A 15,323-nucleotide genomic window follows, 5' to 3' on the forward strand; every position below is an offset into this window, starting at 1 on the left:
TAATATTCAGGCTACCGCCTAAATGGTCAAACTTAAATATGCTTCATTGGGACGGCAGCAAGAATAAAGTCTAAGGAACAGCTACAGTATGTTGACTATAAACAGCAGAACACCTAGAGCGCAGGTGGGATGCAACCTAAGCAGGTAGTTAAGCGCCCTGCCTACGTTCCTCAATGGAAACTTTTGGCAGGGTATTCCTGACACCTCTGTGAAGAGAAATGTGAGTAGTGTTGCTGCTGCTGCAAGCTAAGTTACTTCTTGGGTACTGAAGGACCCTCTTGGGCTCAGGGAAGAATATCCCCCCCAAAATATTTGTCTACACGCATACACACATTCACACTTCTTTATATATATATATATAAAAATATACACATACTGGCCCAATGTCCAGGACATGCCTATAAAGGAGGCTGGACTGAAATGATCTTTCCTGCTACATAAGAATCCAGACTGAGACAGGACTGTTTCTTTACTCCTACTGGGATCAAGCAGTGAATCAGGAACTTTTCATCAAAAGGCAGCAAATGCATTGTGTACAGCGCCCTTTCAAAGCGGCTTATTCTGGAGAATCTGGAGAGCAAGTTCATTGATCGAAACCAGAGAATGCTCAAGGCTTTGCTTGGCAGTTATGCTTTTTTTACCCCCCTAAAAAAAGGCCATTTTAAAAAGAACTGTTTCCTACAAACTGGTATGGCTTTATTTGATGCCTACAACTGCAGACACAGTGCCAGGGTAGGTAGATAGAAAACTAAACCTTGCTGATGGCTCTCCCACCTCTAAGGTATGAACATTTATTTTTATAGATGAGTATGTACAAATGCTGGCTGGGGAGGCCTCCTCTCCAATTCTACTCCTTAAAAGAGAACTCTTATTTAAAAACCAGGTCAGTAGCACAAAAACTCGCAAAGTGGTTCACAGCAAGCTTGTCTGTCTGTGCGCAGGCAGCACATTTTCCACGGCCCTGCCTCGTTTCCAGCACACAGAACTAGTTTTTGTAAGCCCAGATGGTCAAAGACTTGTGCCTTTTGTTGCAATAACGTTCTGTTTTCCACATAAAAGGCTTCGGTTTCAGCTTTCTAATTGCATTGCATCATTATATCATTGTGGGCAATTAGGAGGAGCAAACGGGATTACTAGAATTTATGCAAATACAATATCAACTTTACTTTTGAAATAGCATCAGAAAAGCCTTCAAAAGGACTCCAGTGTGTCCAACCCTTCACATTCTCCCAGTGAGAATTAATTCTTTCCCTGTTTACTAGACTACCTTGCTACTAGGGATACCTATATACAGATTTTAACCCTTGCAACCGGGCGGTGGCTGACAATAAAGATCATCAACCACTAAAGTGTGCTCAGAAAGGCAGGTTTGGGATCGAAGACGAAAGCAAAAATACAATAACAAAACCAAAACAGGATCCAGAAGAATGGGATCCTCCTGGCAAGGGGGACCCCGTCCACACATTCTGCCTCAGGCGTCTTCGTGCACAAGCAGAGGCTGGGTGGAAGAGGCGCTGCTGCCCACGGAGTTGATTCGCACTGAATGGTCTGCAGGGATGGGGCTGGGGCTGGGGTTGGAGTTTGCAAAGTTGGAGTAAATCTGAAGAAACAAAAGCATAATCAGTAGGTTAGCTCCTGTATGAACACAGCAACAACACCACTTTTACAGGGTTCAAAGTAATGGGTGTTGATATAAGTCCTGGGGTGCACTGCAGGCATAGTTCATGACAGGCTGGGAGGCTAAACAAAAAAGGCTGGTGGTTCAAATCCACCAGCTGCACCATGGGAGAAAGAGGAGGTAGTCTATTCCTTATGATTTGATTTACAGCCTCAGCAATCCAGTGGAGGGTTGCTATGAGTTAGAAGCAACTTGATGGCAGTGGATTTGGTTTGAGATTTTCAGGAGCAAAAAAACCCCAAGTATACTGACAAAGTAAGATGTTGTTGTTGTTGTTATGTGCCGCCGAGTCGTTTCCGACTCATAGCGACCCTATGTACAACAGCCCTAAACGGTGCTCTATCCTGTGCCAGTCTCATTGCCTCTGACACACCCATCCCGATTACCCCAGTCACTGAATCAATCCACCTCATAGAGGGTACCCAGCATGATGTCCCTCTCTAAAGACCTGTCTCTCCTTACATGTCCAAAGTATGTCAGACGAAGCCCCAGAATCCTTGCCCCCAAGGAGCAGCCTGGTTTAATCCTCTCTACAATGAATCTGTTTGTTTTCTTGGCAGTCCATGGTACATTCAATACTCTTCTCCAGCACCATAGCTCAAAGGCGTCAATTCTCCTTCTATCCTCCCTAGTCACTGTCCAACTCTCTGATGCATAACAAGTGACTGCAAAAACCATGGCCTGTATCAGGTGGACCTTAGTCTCCAGAGAGACACCGTTGCTCTTGAGTACTTTAGAGAGGTCCCTAACTGCAGACTTTCCCATCGCAATACGTTTTTTGATTTCCTGGCTACTGGTGCCAAGAGTGTTGACTGTGGAGCCGAGCAAACTGAAGCTGTGAACAATCCATCCTGATGCTACTGATTGGTCCAGTGGTGAGAACTTTTGTCTTCTTGACATTGAGCCTCACAAAGTTTATTTTACTACTTGTTCCCAATTGAAAAAGCAAAAGCAAAAATTGGTCAGGGATCACGTATAAACCTTGACAACATCACACTGGGAAAAATCCTCAGTCATAATAGGAAAAAATAATGTATGATTTCATTTATGTGAAATAAACAAATGTTATTAAATGTTATTTGAGAGTAATGGTATCACTTTAAAGACTAAGGTGCACCGGATCCAAAGCACGATCTTTTCTATTACTTGCTATGCATCTGAAAGTTGAGCAATAATTAAAGATGAGAAGAAGCATTGATGCCTTTGAACTATGGTCTTGGAGAAGAGTGCTGAATAATTCAGACTGGCAAAAGGACAAACAAGTATGTCTTGGAAAAGGTGTAGCCAGGGTGCTCCTTAGAAGCAAGAAGAGTAAAATCACTTCACATACTTCACATACTTCGAGCATGTTGTCAGTAGGTGCCGTCAAGTCGAGTTCAACATGCTGTTGTTTTGTGCCGTCAAGTCAAGTATGACCCATAGCGACCCTATGAGCAACCGACCTGAACACTGTACTATCCAGTGCCATCCTCACAATCTCTGACACCCTTGTCACTGTCACTGTGTCAACCCACCTGGTCAAGAGTCTTTCTCTCTTCACTACCCCTCTATCTTGCCAAGCACGATGTCCCTTCTCCAAGGATTAGCATCCCCCCAACAACATGCTCAAAGTATATGAGACAAAACATCATCTTTGTCTCCAACAAGCACTCTGGCTCCACCTTCTCCAAAACATAGTTGTTTGTTCTCTGGCAGTCCATTGGATCTTCAGCACCCTTCTCCAACACTACAGTTCAAAGGCATCAATTCTTCTCTCATCCAAAGTCATTGTCCCTGCTTCAGATGCATATCAATTGACTGAAAAGACCACGGACTGAATCAGGCACATAAAGATCTTCCTCTAGAACCACAGATTATGGAAAGCCTTCCCTTAGAGCTGGCGTACTGCTAATTATTTTGTAGCTTGGATATCAGTATTCTTGTTTGTTTATCAGTGTTCTAATTACTGCAGCACTTGTCTGTCAGTTTGCCGTCTTGGTGGGTTGCTGTGATGCTGAAAGCTATGCCACCACTGTTTCAAATGCCAGAGGGGTCACCCATGATGGATGTAAGTGAGGCAGGGCTTCAAACTCCTTGCCTTCAAGGAGCAACCTGGTTTTCATTGCTTTCCTTCTTTAAAGGAAGCTCAAGGCATGACCCTGAACCGAAGAAAGAATGAGTGACTGAGGTCAAGACATAAAGCCCCACAGCCTGAGAGGAAGAATACACCTAGTACTGGGGAAAGAATGGTAGTTCTTTACCCAGGCAGAATGTACTCACATGATTGGTGCTGTCAGAAATCTGCTTCTCAATGAGCTGAACCATCTGTTTGAAAGTTGGCCTCTTCAGAGGATCGGCATCCCAGCAGGTCTTCATGATGTCATACCTACGAACCAATCATGTTTTTGTGACGGTCTGCCCCCTACTTTGCTTCAATGCCCCTAACCTGCCTTCTGGTGTGACAACTTAGATAATAAGTCCAGGGCTGTTGCAACGAGATGTGCTAAGTGCCATGCAGATAAAGTAAAATGCACACATGTATGCAATGCAAATGGTCAGGGTTCTCAGCTATAAGAGGAAAGTCTGAAAGTTCAAGTCATCTAGAAGTGCCTCAAAAGAAAGGCCTGGAGATCGACTTTCAAAAAGTAATCATTGAAAATTCTGTTCAGCAAGTGTAGCTTGACACATGCAACATTGCCATGAGTTGGAACTGACTGGGACCAAATGGCACTTCTTGTTGTTGTTAGGTGCCACCGAGTCTACCACAACTCAGAGACCCAAAACCAACAGATCTGAGCCTTGCCATGTGCTGTACTCAGCCCGACTCTCACAATCTCTGACACGCTCCAGCCCACTGTTAACTGTATCATTCCATCTTGTTGAGTGTCTTCCTCTCGTTTGCTGACAGAAATGATGTCTTTTACCAACAACTGATAGTAAAATGTGTGAAATGCCATTGACATTTTGTGTATTTTTTGTGACAAGAGATTATGAAGATAATCTACAGAAATGACATTTTGACCTGTGAACATAACCAAGTGATATCCGAAGCTGTGCCAGTGTCAATTCTCAACATCTGGTTTTCTCTTACAATAATAAACAAAAGGGAACTTTTTTCCTGAAGAAAAAGCAGCTTGGCACTTACATTTCAGCAGGTGCGTGCTCAGGGCTGAACATCCGGAAGCCTTCTTTGATCATCTTGTAGAACTTAGAATCGACTGGCATTCCAGGGTAGGGGCTGCTCCCTAAGGTACAAACAGGGCAAATCCGCATTAGCCACAAGCCAGCAGGACCCTGGAGACTCTGAGTCTGATCAAGGTGCCTTTGGCAAGAATCATCTCACCTAACGAGAACAGCTCCCACAGGAAAATCCCATAAGACCAGACGTCACTCTCGAACGTGTACACACAGTTGAAAATGCTTTCAGGGGCCATCCACTTCACAGGGAGTCGGGCCTGTTAATGGCAGTAGAAGAGATCCAACAGTGTTAATTAAGAAAAGTTCAACGACTGAACAGAAAATATTTCTAGAGATGCTGTTCTTGTTTGAGACATGGAGATGAGAACTCCTCTACCATTTCATGGTAGACTACCATTTAACTCAGTGACTACCTGAGTGGATTTCTGAATAATTAAACAATTTCATTGCTGTTGAGTCAGAACTGAGTCATAGTTGACCCTCCACTGGATTTCCAAGGCTGTAGAACAAGGGAGAAGAGACTGTTCATCTTTCTCCCTTTAGTGGGTTCAAACAATCAGAGAGGTAAAAGTCTTTGGTGATGATGTCACCTGAGCTCCCTAACTTCCAATAAGCGGCTTGTATTCATTTGTAAAGCCAGAGACATTGAATTGGTGTATCATAGTGGTTAAGAGCACACATTTCAGAAGGAAATATTGAGAGGCTGTCATCTTGACTCTACTACCATTGGCGTTAAGTAAAACAGTGATTTGTTAGTCACTAGTGAATGGCATACATGGACATATTGTTAGGAAATGTCAGTCCTTGGAAAAAGACAGCATGCTTAGTAAGGTGCAGGGTTATGGAAACTGAGGAAGACCTTCAACAAGATGAACTGACACACTGACAACAATGGGCTCAAGCAAATCAGAGATGATGCGGATGGCACAAAAAAGGCAGGGTTCATAGGGTCACTCGTAGTTGTAGTTGGCTCAATGGCACCTAACAAAAATAACAACAACCACTGTGCTTCTAAAGCAACCATAATTTCAAAGAAGTGTTGGATTTAGGGCTGTGTTTGATATTTTTTCTTCATTCTTCTAAAATAACTTTAGGCCTGGGGGGGAAAAATTGTCTTCACAGTTCTCAATCCCAAATGGATGAAGGGGAAGATTTTAAGATACTTGGCTTATTATGCGATATTAACTAATGCCTAACTCACTGTCATCAAGTTGCTTCTGACTCAGAGCCAACCTCCGTCAGGTTTTTGAGGCTATAATGTGTAACGTCTTTCTTTAGAAAGAAGAACCACTTGGAAAGGTGGGACCTTTGTTTAGGGTAGCAAGGTAACTCACTACTGACCATCACCAGAACGGCCTTCTTAGCATCCAGGAATCCAGATTATCTACAAGAGGAATTGTCAGGGAAAGTTTAGATCAATGTTAGTGGAATATCAAGATGTAGGCTACAGCTGAATTTAACTGACCTTGACACTGCCACTCACCACCTCAAACTAGTCATTATCGTCACGAGCAACTCACATGTATCAAGTGTTTGCTATGTGAGGTGCTTCTTCAGATACTAATGAGTCAGACAGGGCTGTGCTTTACCCATCACATCTCACTGAATTCACATGAAGTCTTGAAGTCACTGTATCAATTCATCCTAGATCCAGTTACACATGATAGAGCACGTGTATTGCTGTACCACAAGTTTACTTGTTAATGTTGTGATAGCTTCATTTCAAAGTAATTGGTTTCCTTGGAATTGTGACCTATTTGATTCTGTGGATTTAAATCCATACTCTCACAAGCCATCATTGAGTTTTACCATAAGGAGCCCTGGCATTAACATGATGAAGAGGCCATGTAGAAGGGAAGACCTTTCACAGAACAGAACTCACAGGGAGCTCAAACAAGGAGACCCCAGATGGCTGCCACGTGAATTTTGGAGCACTAAAACTTGTACTGGCCCCGTATATTCTCCTTACTCAACTGCCTTGCGAAAGTGACATCTGTGATTGGTTCATTCCACTGACTTGAGCTAAAGTTCACAATCTGAAATCCCAGTAGGGTCTAGTAACGCTTGTGAATTTCCACTAAAATTGCCAAGCAACAATAAGCCAAAGAGAAGTTGGAGTATAACCACTGCCATGACTATTTAAATTCTAAATAAACACAAACTCATTGCCATGGAGTTGGAACCAACCCATAGCTGATCCTCCAATGTTTTCGGAGGCTGTAAATTGCATGGGAGGAAACTGCCCATTTTTCTCCCGTGGAACCTCTAGTAAATTAGAAACACCAGAGGCACCATAATCATTATATGGTCAGCAGCATAACTGGCCAGGAACTGCAGCACCAGAATTCCAAATAAGACATCTATTAAAAAACCCAATAAGAGGAATATGTGCTATACACACATTAGCTATGACACGCCAAGCTCTATTCTAAACATTTGATGTATACCAAGTCACTTTATCCTCACAACCATTTTGCACAAAATGAGATTATTCCCAAGATGCAAAACCTCAAATTTTAGATATGTTCTTCCCAAATGTCATAAAGCAATTAAATAATGAAGCCCAGATTCAAACAGAGCAAGACGGTGCCCAGAGTCCACCAGCTCTTCCCCTCGTCCTTTGGTCAACATCCAGGTCGAGATACTGAGCTACTTCTCTCTATTCCTCCTCCAGCTATTACATCAGGATGTAGAGAAGTTTGCTTATTAACACTCATGATGATGAAATCTAGCCCTAGAGGAACTTTTATATAAAAGCACGCTTTGGTTAGGAGATAAACTCAACGTTTCCACAAAAGCCAGAGATAGAGTAATGATTAAAGAGATAGTATGAAGTCTGCCAACAGAGATAGCACCGTTATTGCAGAGAACATATTATATTATGGTAAGGGACAAAAACATCACCTCCAAGAGGAAATGTGAAGTGTGGAAACAGATCTGGAGAAATAGGCTTTAGAAAACGTATATTCAGAACTATATGGCTTCCCATGCTAATGTTACTAAGTTCGTTCTGACATCTGATATGTAACTGTCTTTGGAGGACAGAGCAGAATGGTCCCATAGGGCTTCTAAGCTGTGAAGCATTATGAGAGATCACAGGTCTTTTTCCCTCAGAGCAGTTGATGGGGTTGAAAATTGACCTTTTAGTTAGCAGCTTAATGCTTAATTAACTATGACGCCAGGAGGGGGCTTTCTCTCTGGAGAAATATGGGCTGTTTCAGCCTTTGGTGATCTGTGTTACCTCAGACATAATCACTAAAACAGACCACGCCTCACTGTCTCCAAGTCAATGAGAAGACACTGCATTCCAGGCCAAGTGTTTGTTCTGAAGGAAGTTCTAGTGGCCTGATAGATAAGGAGTTGCACTATCAACCAAAAGCTAAAAAGTTTGAATCCAACAGCTGCTCTGCAGTAGAAAGATTGATAATCTCTTCCAGTGCCATTTACAGCCTCCAAAAACCAGTTGGAGGGTCAGCTTTGAACCTGCTCCAACTCTATGACACCTAACAACAACAACAATATATTCTGAGGATAGAGTTAAAACTGGCAAAGAAATCAAAGCACTTTGAGGTAACAATCCCTATGTTCTATAAGCAGGAAGCTCTGGTGGTGTATCTGTAGGGAGTTGAACCGCTAACCTAAAGGTTGCCCTCTCTGGCAGCAGGGATTTATTGGAAACTCCTCAAGAGATAGATGAGCAATGAGTAACTCAAGAGAAAGACTAGCAATCTCCTTTCCCATCATTTACAGCCTTGAAAACCCAATGGAGGTACAGGTGTGTGTGTGTGTGTGGGGGGGTCCAACTCAGTGACAATGAGCCAGAGATGTCCTATAGGGAACTGTGGTATCATAGTGCGCTATGTGTTGCCTTACTAACTGAAAGGTCAATGGTTCGAACCTACCAGCAAGTTCTCAAGAACAAGGAGGTAGCCTCTTCCTATAAAGATTTATGGCCCAAGAAACCAGAGAGAATGGCTGTGAATAAGAAATGACTAAACGGCAGTGTTTATGGTCTATAAACAAAGTATAGCTCATAAGCCCATCTCATGTCTCTGTTGATGACAAGATCTCACAAACTATATAGTCAGTGCTAAGCATTATTATCTTAGAGTTTAATCTTTCCCACATAGCATGTCAATCTCAAAAAAAAAAAAAAAAGCCACCAAAAAATCAACTACTCAACTTTCTCCTGCTGTGACCTTCAAGTCCACATTTGTTACACTTGAACAAAATTGAGTTCATTGCTATTCTCAGGCTATCATGAAAATTAAGGCTATTTCTGTTTCCTCTGCATGCCCCATAATTACACAATTAGAATGAAGAATTCTATTATCGGAATGTTAGTTGTAGTAATGTTCAGCATGCCATGAAAATTTTGCTGAAGTATGCTTAATTTGACTCCTGAAATGCCAGCTACCTCTCAAGGTAGGATCTGCATTATGACAATGAGAGAAGGTAATTGTGATCAAAATTCAAACTTGAAGATCTTTGCCTTGGCTGTCGACAAGCGACGGATACTCACATTCCCTTTGACCACGTAATTGGAATCATTCTTGATGTCTCTGGCTAGACCAAAATCGCAGATCTTTGTGATTCGGCCATGAGTGAGGAGGATGTTTCTAGCTGCCAAGTCTCGGTGAATGCACTATTAAGTTGAGGGAGAAAAAGATTTTATATATATATAAATTAAAATCATTTTAACTTTTTAACTTTTAAAAAGTGAGAACTATTTTTAACATTAGAGCTACTTATATTCTAAAAATCCAATACTTTGATTTCACATCTTTACTATTCCATGCATCAGAATTAAAAAAAAAAAAATCCCACCTTTGTCTTGAATGATCACATTTTGTTTCCCATTGTTGGGACTGTAATTATTAAAATCACTAACAAAAACCGTCCCCTATTAAATGTCTTTTCCCCCACATCCCCTTCTGTCTTATCAGAACTGTCTGATTCATAGGAAAATACATTATAAGGAGTCTTGTAACATTTTTTAAAAGGAAATTTCCTTTCACATGCAGCTCTTTGAATGTCCTTTTATAGAGTTTCTAAAATGTCTTCACAACTTCGGTTTGACATCTTCCAAGGACACGAGGAAGAAGCTCTTTATTTCAGCCACCCTACATCCCCTTTTAGTTTGGTAATTGTCTGGAAATGTCACTAATGATGCCTGAGGACAGGAGCAGTAGCCTTATCCTATCCTGCCTGTCTCATGCCCAGAGGAATTCCTCTCACCCTTCCAGAGACTGTGCTCCTTGTTTTGATTATTCCATCCTTCACTGGTGATGATGGCTGTTGTTATGTGCCATCAACTTACCTGTGACTTATACTGACCTCTATGTACCATAGCTCTGAACCCTGCTCTATGCTGAGTCAGTCTCACTGTCTCTGACACACCTACCCCCATACCCCAGCTACTGTGTCAATCCTTCTCATCCTGGGTCTTTCTCTCCTGTGTTGTGTCCTCCACCCTTCCAAGCATGATGTCCCTCTCCAGGCACTGGTCCTTCCTGACCACATGCCCAAAGTATGTGAGACTGAGCTTCAAAATCCTGGCTTCCAAGGTGTAGCCTGGTTTCACCCTCTTCAGGATCCTTTTCCCAAATGCACATTATTCTCTCCAAGCCTTAACTTCCCACACTTCACACACCATACATGCAGTATTTGAGGATCTGACTTCAAGAAAACACAAGTATCTGCTTCATCCAAACACAGAAACTACATAAGGGCCTCTTCATTTTATTGACAAAAGTTATTATTTCTCTGTTATCGAAGGGTAACTCCTATATCCTAAAAGCCTAAAAGTTTCAAATTAATTCATTGCATATAAAAATATTCATGAAAAGCTCATTTAGACAGGCTTGCACTTTAAAGCTTGTAAATTAGAACACGAATTCCAAGGAGACAGCAGTCAGAAGATGAAAAAACTATATTTCCTCTACTTTGGTTACTGCACATCAAAATGACAATCCTGTGTTCTAACTATGGCTCTAAAATGCTCCAATTTGAAAGGCAGAAAGGGGAAAGGGACTTCCTCTGAGAGGCACCCCCTACTCACATTCTTTGAGGCGAGGAAAGCCATGCCCTTTGCCACCTGATAAGAAAAGCTCAGCAAATCTTCAAGGTCCAGAGCCAACTCGTCATCCTCCATGATGGCGGGGGTCACATCTCGTTCTATGTATGAGCCTGTCAGAAGGCGAGAGATACTCTGAGCATTAAATCCTTACTAGCGGGCAGCTCTGGCAGTGTTGTCCACAGGGAAATAGACCCAAAGGATGCACTTCTCTGGTGGTTTGAATCCACCCGTAGCTTATTGGGGAAAAAGAGGGGCAAACTTCTCCAGGGAGATGGATAGCCACTGAAATTCAGTGGAGGCTCAGTCATAAGTCAATTCCAATTAAAAAATAATGAGTTTGAGGTTTTTTGGGTTTTTTCCTTTTTATTCTGTATTGTATTCTTACAATGTTCATATACATTGTGTTTCACACAATCCTTCACTCACCTTGTGTTTCATACAATCATTTCCCATTCATTATGTTTTAGAAAACTATTCTCCATTGACAACCTTAAAGGTTGGGGAAAGAAAAGATAATAGCAACAATAACACTAAAGACTGGGAAAGAATGAATTAATATGAACTTTCAGGCCAATCACTAGGCAAATTTTAAAGCAATGTCAAAGCTTACATTCACAATCGTGGACTGAGTTCCAAAATCCTAGGGAGATGGAATAGTTGAAAAGAAGATGGCAGGTGGTGTAAGGATCAGATACAGAAACACATGCTTTTACCACAAACACTTGCTGACAGCCCCCGGACTCTACTATAATGCAGGGCTGTCACTTCCAACTCTACAAAACCCCAACTCAAATGCCATCAGGTTAATTCCAACTCACGGGAATTCTGAATGGGGTTAGAATAGAGAGCTCTCTTGCCTGGAATCTGTAGGGAAGAACACTTTTTTCTATAGTACTGTCATTCTTGGCTAGTGGTCAAATGCTGATCATGTGGCCCATTTAAATCCCTTGTAAATGAAATCACTGTTACTGATTGAAAAGCACTCACCTATTCTGGCAGATCTCCTTTTCTCTGCTTTGGTTGGGACAACATAAGAAACTCCAGGTTTCATGTCCATGTACTCATTAGTACTGTCACTGCTGGGAGAGAGGAAACATTGACCAAGTTATGACCGGACAGAATGGGCACTGAGGCAGAGACAGTCATTCATCAGGCAGGCTCCGTCCCCTCTCACCTCCCTCCCTTTTGAATTATATATTGGGTTGATTTTATTTAAAGAAAGAGTGTCAAGTCACAACAAAGAGTTTGAAAGTCTTGTTTGAGAGGATTTGAGTTTTTATTATTCATCATTAATATTCTAACCCCAGGAATCAGATAGCCTCTTTCACATTCACTAACAGAGAGGCCTGGTGTTCGAAATGTCCCTTTTCTTGACACTATACATCTAACAAGGGGAAGAGACAAAACATTATTCCACATTACTTTCAACTCTCTAAATTGGACCCAAGAGACCAGGTAAGATGAAAGAGAGACAGAGAACAAGGACTTCTGAGACACGTCATGGGGAAGGCAGGCAGAAATTGTTAACATATAGCGACTGATGGGAAAAGGTTTTAAAAAAAATCAAATTTGGTTCAGATAAACACCAATAATTTGGATGATTTTCTGAACCATCTGGACCTCTTGAATCTGCAACATTTGGCTGGAGACTCTTCAAGATTTCTAGTACTTCCTGCTTCTGATTAGCATAGAAACACCATGACAACAATCTCCTCTGAGTGTGCTGGTGGTTCCAGTTCCATATGGGATCCCAAAGTACAAAGAATACTACCCAGGATTGAGCAATTTGGTCCATTATTTCAAAACGTGAAAAAATATATAGGAGCCAAGATTACAGAAAGAAGGCAAGGTGGTTCATTTCTTTCTACAAAGAACGTAGGCTTTGGAGAAACCAACAGAAATGATGGTTTGCCCCAAATTTACAACTTGAAACGATTCCATTTTACAGAGTGGGGAGGGGGGTGATGGGGAGGGTGAGAGGGGATCCCTGAAAGCTTCACCTGGAATTTTTTAACTTCAGCCAGAGATACAGATACCATCCTCATCACTGCTGGCTGCCACAGAGTTGATTTTCAACTGAGAAAAGATACCATCAGACGTTGTAGGATTGGGGCAGAGACTGGGATTTTCTAAATTATAATTTTTCCAGAAGCAGAATGTCAGGTCTTGCTTCTGTGAAGTCAATGGGTAGGTTCAAACCTCCAGTCTCTTGGCTAGTAGTCATTGTGGCGCTCTAGTGGCCTAATGGCAAGAAGTCATGTGGTTCAAATCCAGCAGCTGCTCCACGGGAGAAGAATGGACAATCTCTTCTCGTGCCATTAACTGCCTCTGAAAATCCACTCCGGGGTCAGCTACGGGTCTGTTTTAACTCCATGGTACACAACCACCACCACCACCACTAACTACCAAGTTCTTTAAGTGGTAACTATCCATTCATAATATTCATTGAAGTCTCCTTCGAGAGCTAGGTGGTAAGAGCTCAGGAGACAAGGCTCTGAAAACATAAATGAATAAAAAAAAAAAAAAAGCACAACAGGTATCCACTGTACAATTATAGAAATACAAAGCAGAGAAGAATTGAGGTTGATAATTGGGACTCTGGTCCGGCTGAGTAAACCTGGCCATCTTCCTAAGAGGTGAACCTTAACAGCACTAGGAATGAACAAATGGGCATGGATTAGCAGAGGAATTGATTTCCAGTTGTAAGGCTAACTAATTCACCTTAAAACAACTTGGAGCTCTTCAGACATCACTCAATTTCAGAAAGTTACCAATGACAGAAGAAATAAGAATAAGGTACAGATTATTCTTAATGTGGCAGAGTGGTTATACTTTTTTGTAGTATGAGGCGTGGAAGGGGGGGAAAAGCAAGGAATATAGAAATCATTCTGAGGTGGAGGGAGAGAAAGCTATGGTGGAGGTTTCTGAGCACTTTACCATTTCTGTTAAAGGTTTTAAAAGAATTTACTGTGACAACTTGATAGCTTTTAGCATCTTCTGCATAAACAGTATCTCCCTGTGAAGATGCATGTAGTACTAAGCTCCGTGGTACAAATGCAAAGACACACAAGAACAGAGCTGTGGTAAGACGAACAGGTATAGAATTTACTCAACGCGACCGAATGAAAGCAGGGGGGTGGGGGAACACCCAAAGACTCATTTTAAAAAATAAAGAAAAAAACCCAAACAAGCTCCCAGCCAAAAAAACAAGCCCAAGATTATAAGATTATTCCAATCTTTAAAAACACTATTTGAACTTTTCCACACTGTTAATCACATTTAAATTATTTAATAATTCTGATTTGGCACCTCAGTTCATTTTTTTTTAAGAATCAGCCTTGATTGCAAACCCTTATGACCCCATGAACTGCCTGTCAACAGCAGACTACTTATGTAAATTGGCCTTACCACACTGAGGCCTCCTTTGAATGAAGAAGGTTCTTATAAAGTGCTGCTTCTGCCTGATCTTCCTGCTTGGAGCAAATAAATGAATCACGTTTCCGTCTCAAAAAATTCAAAAGATCACCATAGCAACAATATTCTGTAATGACCAGGGTGGGCCCTGTAAGCACAGAAGAAAAGGTTAAGAAAAGAGATGACACGGGTAGATAATTTGGACTCACATTAAAAACACCCAGGGGTAGCAGTCCTGGTCATTAGAACCCAGCTTAAATGGATAAATCTACTTAATGCCAATACAATCCTATCTATGAACAGTGCTTATCAAAAAGCAGCATTATCATGTAGCATAAAGCTAACAAGCAAGTCTTTTACCTGAATTAGTAAGGGAGGTTGGTGTTTGGGGCCTGGTTTTATAGGCAGAAGTTAGGCCTTCAGACTATATTGTATGATTATTGGCCTTCCTACAAGAATCCTGTGATTTGATTCTGTTTACAGTGGGGCTTCCCACCCTCTCTGTACGGTTATTATGGAAATGATGAAGAGCACAAACTGTGGCATAATGGGGAAAACTAACCGCCTGGAACAGCCAGCTGAGACAAGACTGGAAATTAGGTGACAACCCGCGGTAACAGGGCATCACCTGTGTTCTGCGTCTCGCCAGTCAAGGGATACCTCAGTGTGACAAACGCCTGGAGCGGCAGCTCCGAGGTAATAGGCAACCAATTAATTTAGGGAGCAATTGCTCATGAACAATTCATGATGCAGTTAAGCAACCCTTGTGGGGGCTGCGTTAAGAAATCCTATAAAGCTGTCAACTTGCCCGTGAATCTATACAGAATTTGAGGAACAGTCACTGTTTCCCATTCTTTGTTCCCTTGGACTGAAAGTGCTCTCTGCAAACATCACAGACGCTTGATGGAAGCTTCCACTAATGCTTCCGAATTGGTAATTGTAAAAGGTTTGCCCCATTTAGGGGAGGGGGGTGTG

The 15,323-nt window shown here is 41.9% G+C and overlaps 1 protein-coding gene across 1 annotated transcript in view; it reads right to left on the reverse strand.

Annotated features, from left to right (window-relative positions):
• Positions 1-1,471: 1,471 nt before the first annotated feature.
• Positions 1,472-15,323, reverse strand: part of LOC102856808 (mast/stem cell growth factor receptor Kit-like) — a 128,203-nt gene continuing 114,351 nt past the window's right edge. The window contains exons 14-21 of the mRNA XM_006898087.1: positions 14,346-14,496; positions 11,922-12,013; positions 10,917-11,044; positions 9,378-9,500; positions 5,001-5,112; positions 4,803-4,902; positions 3,938-4,043; positions 1,472-1,600 (exon numbers count right to left, since the gene is read on the reverse strand). Coding sequence (XP_006898149.1) covers positions 1,472-1,600; positions 3,938-4,043; positions 4,803-4,902; positions 5,001-5,112; positions 9,378-9,500; positions 10,917-11,044; positions 11,922-12,013; positions 14,346-14,496 — 941 coding nt within the window. The remainder of the gene's footprint in view (positions 1,601-3,937; positions 4,044-4,802; positions 4,903-5,000; positions 5,113-9,377; positions 9,501-10,916; positions 11,045-11,921; positions 12,014-14,345; positions 14,497-15,323) is intronic.

Source organism: Elephantulus edwardii, unplaced genomic scaffold (genome assembly GCF_000299155.1).
Source record: "Elephantulus edwardii isolate Elephantulus edwardi_28Jun2011 unplaced genomic scaffold, EleEdw1.0 scaffold00220, whole genome shotgun sequence".
Classification (NCBI taxonomy): Eukaryota; Metazoa; Chordata; class Mammalia; order Macroscelidea; family Macroscelididae; genus Elephantulus; species Elephantulus edwardii.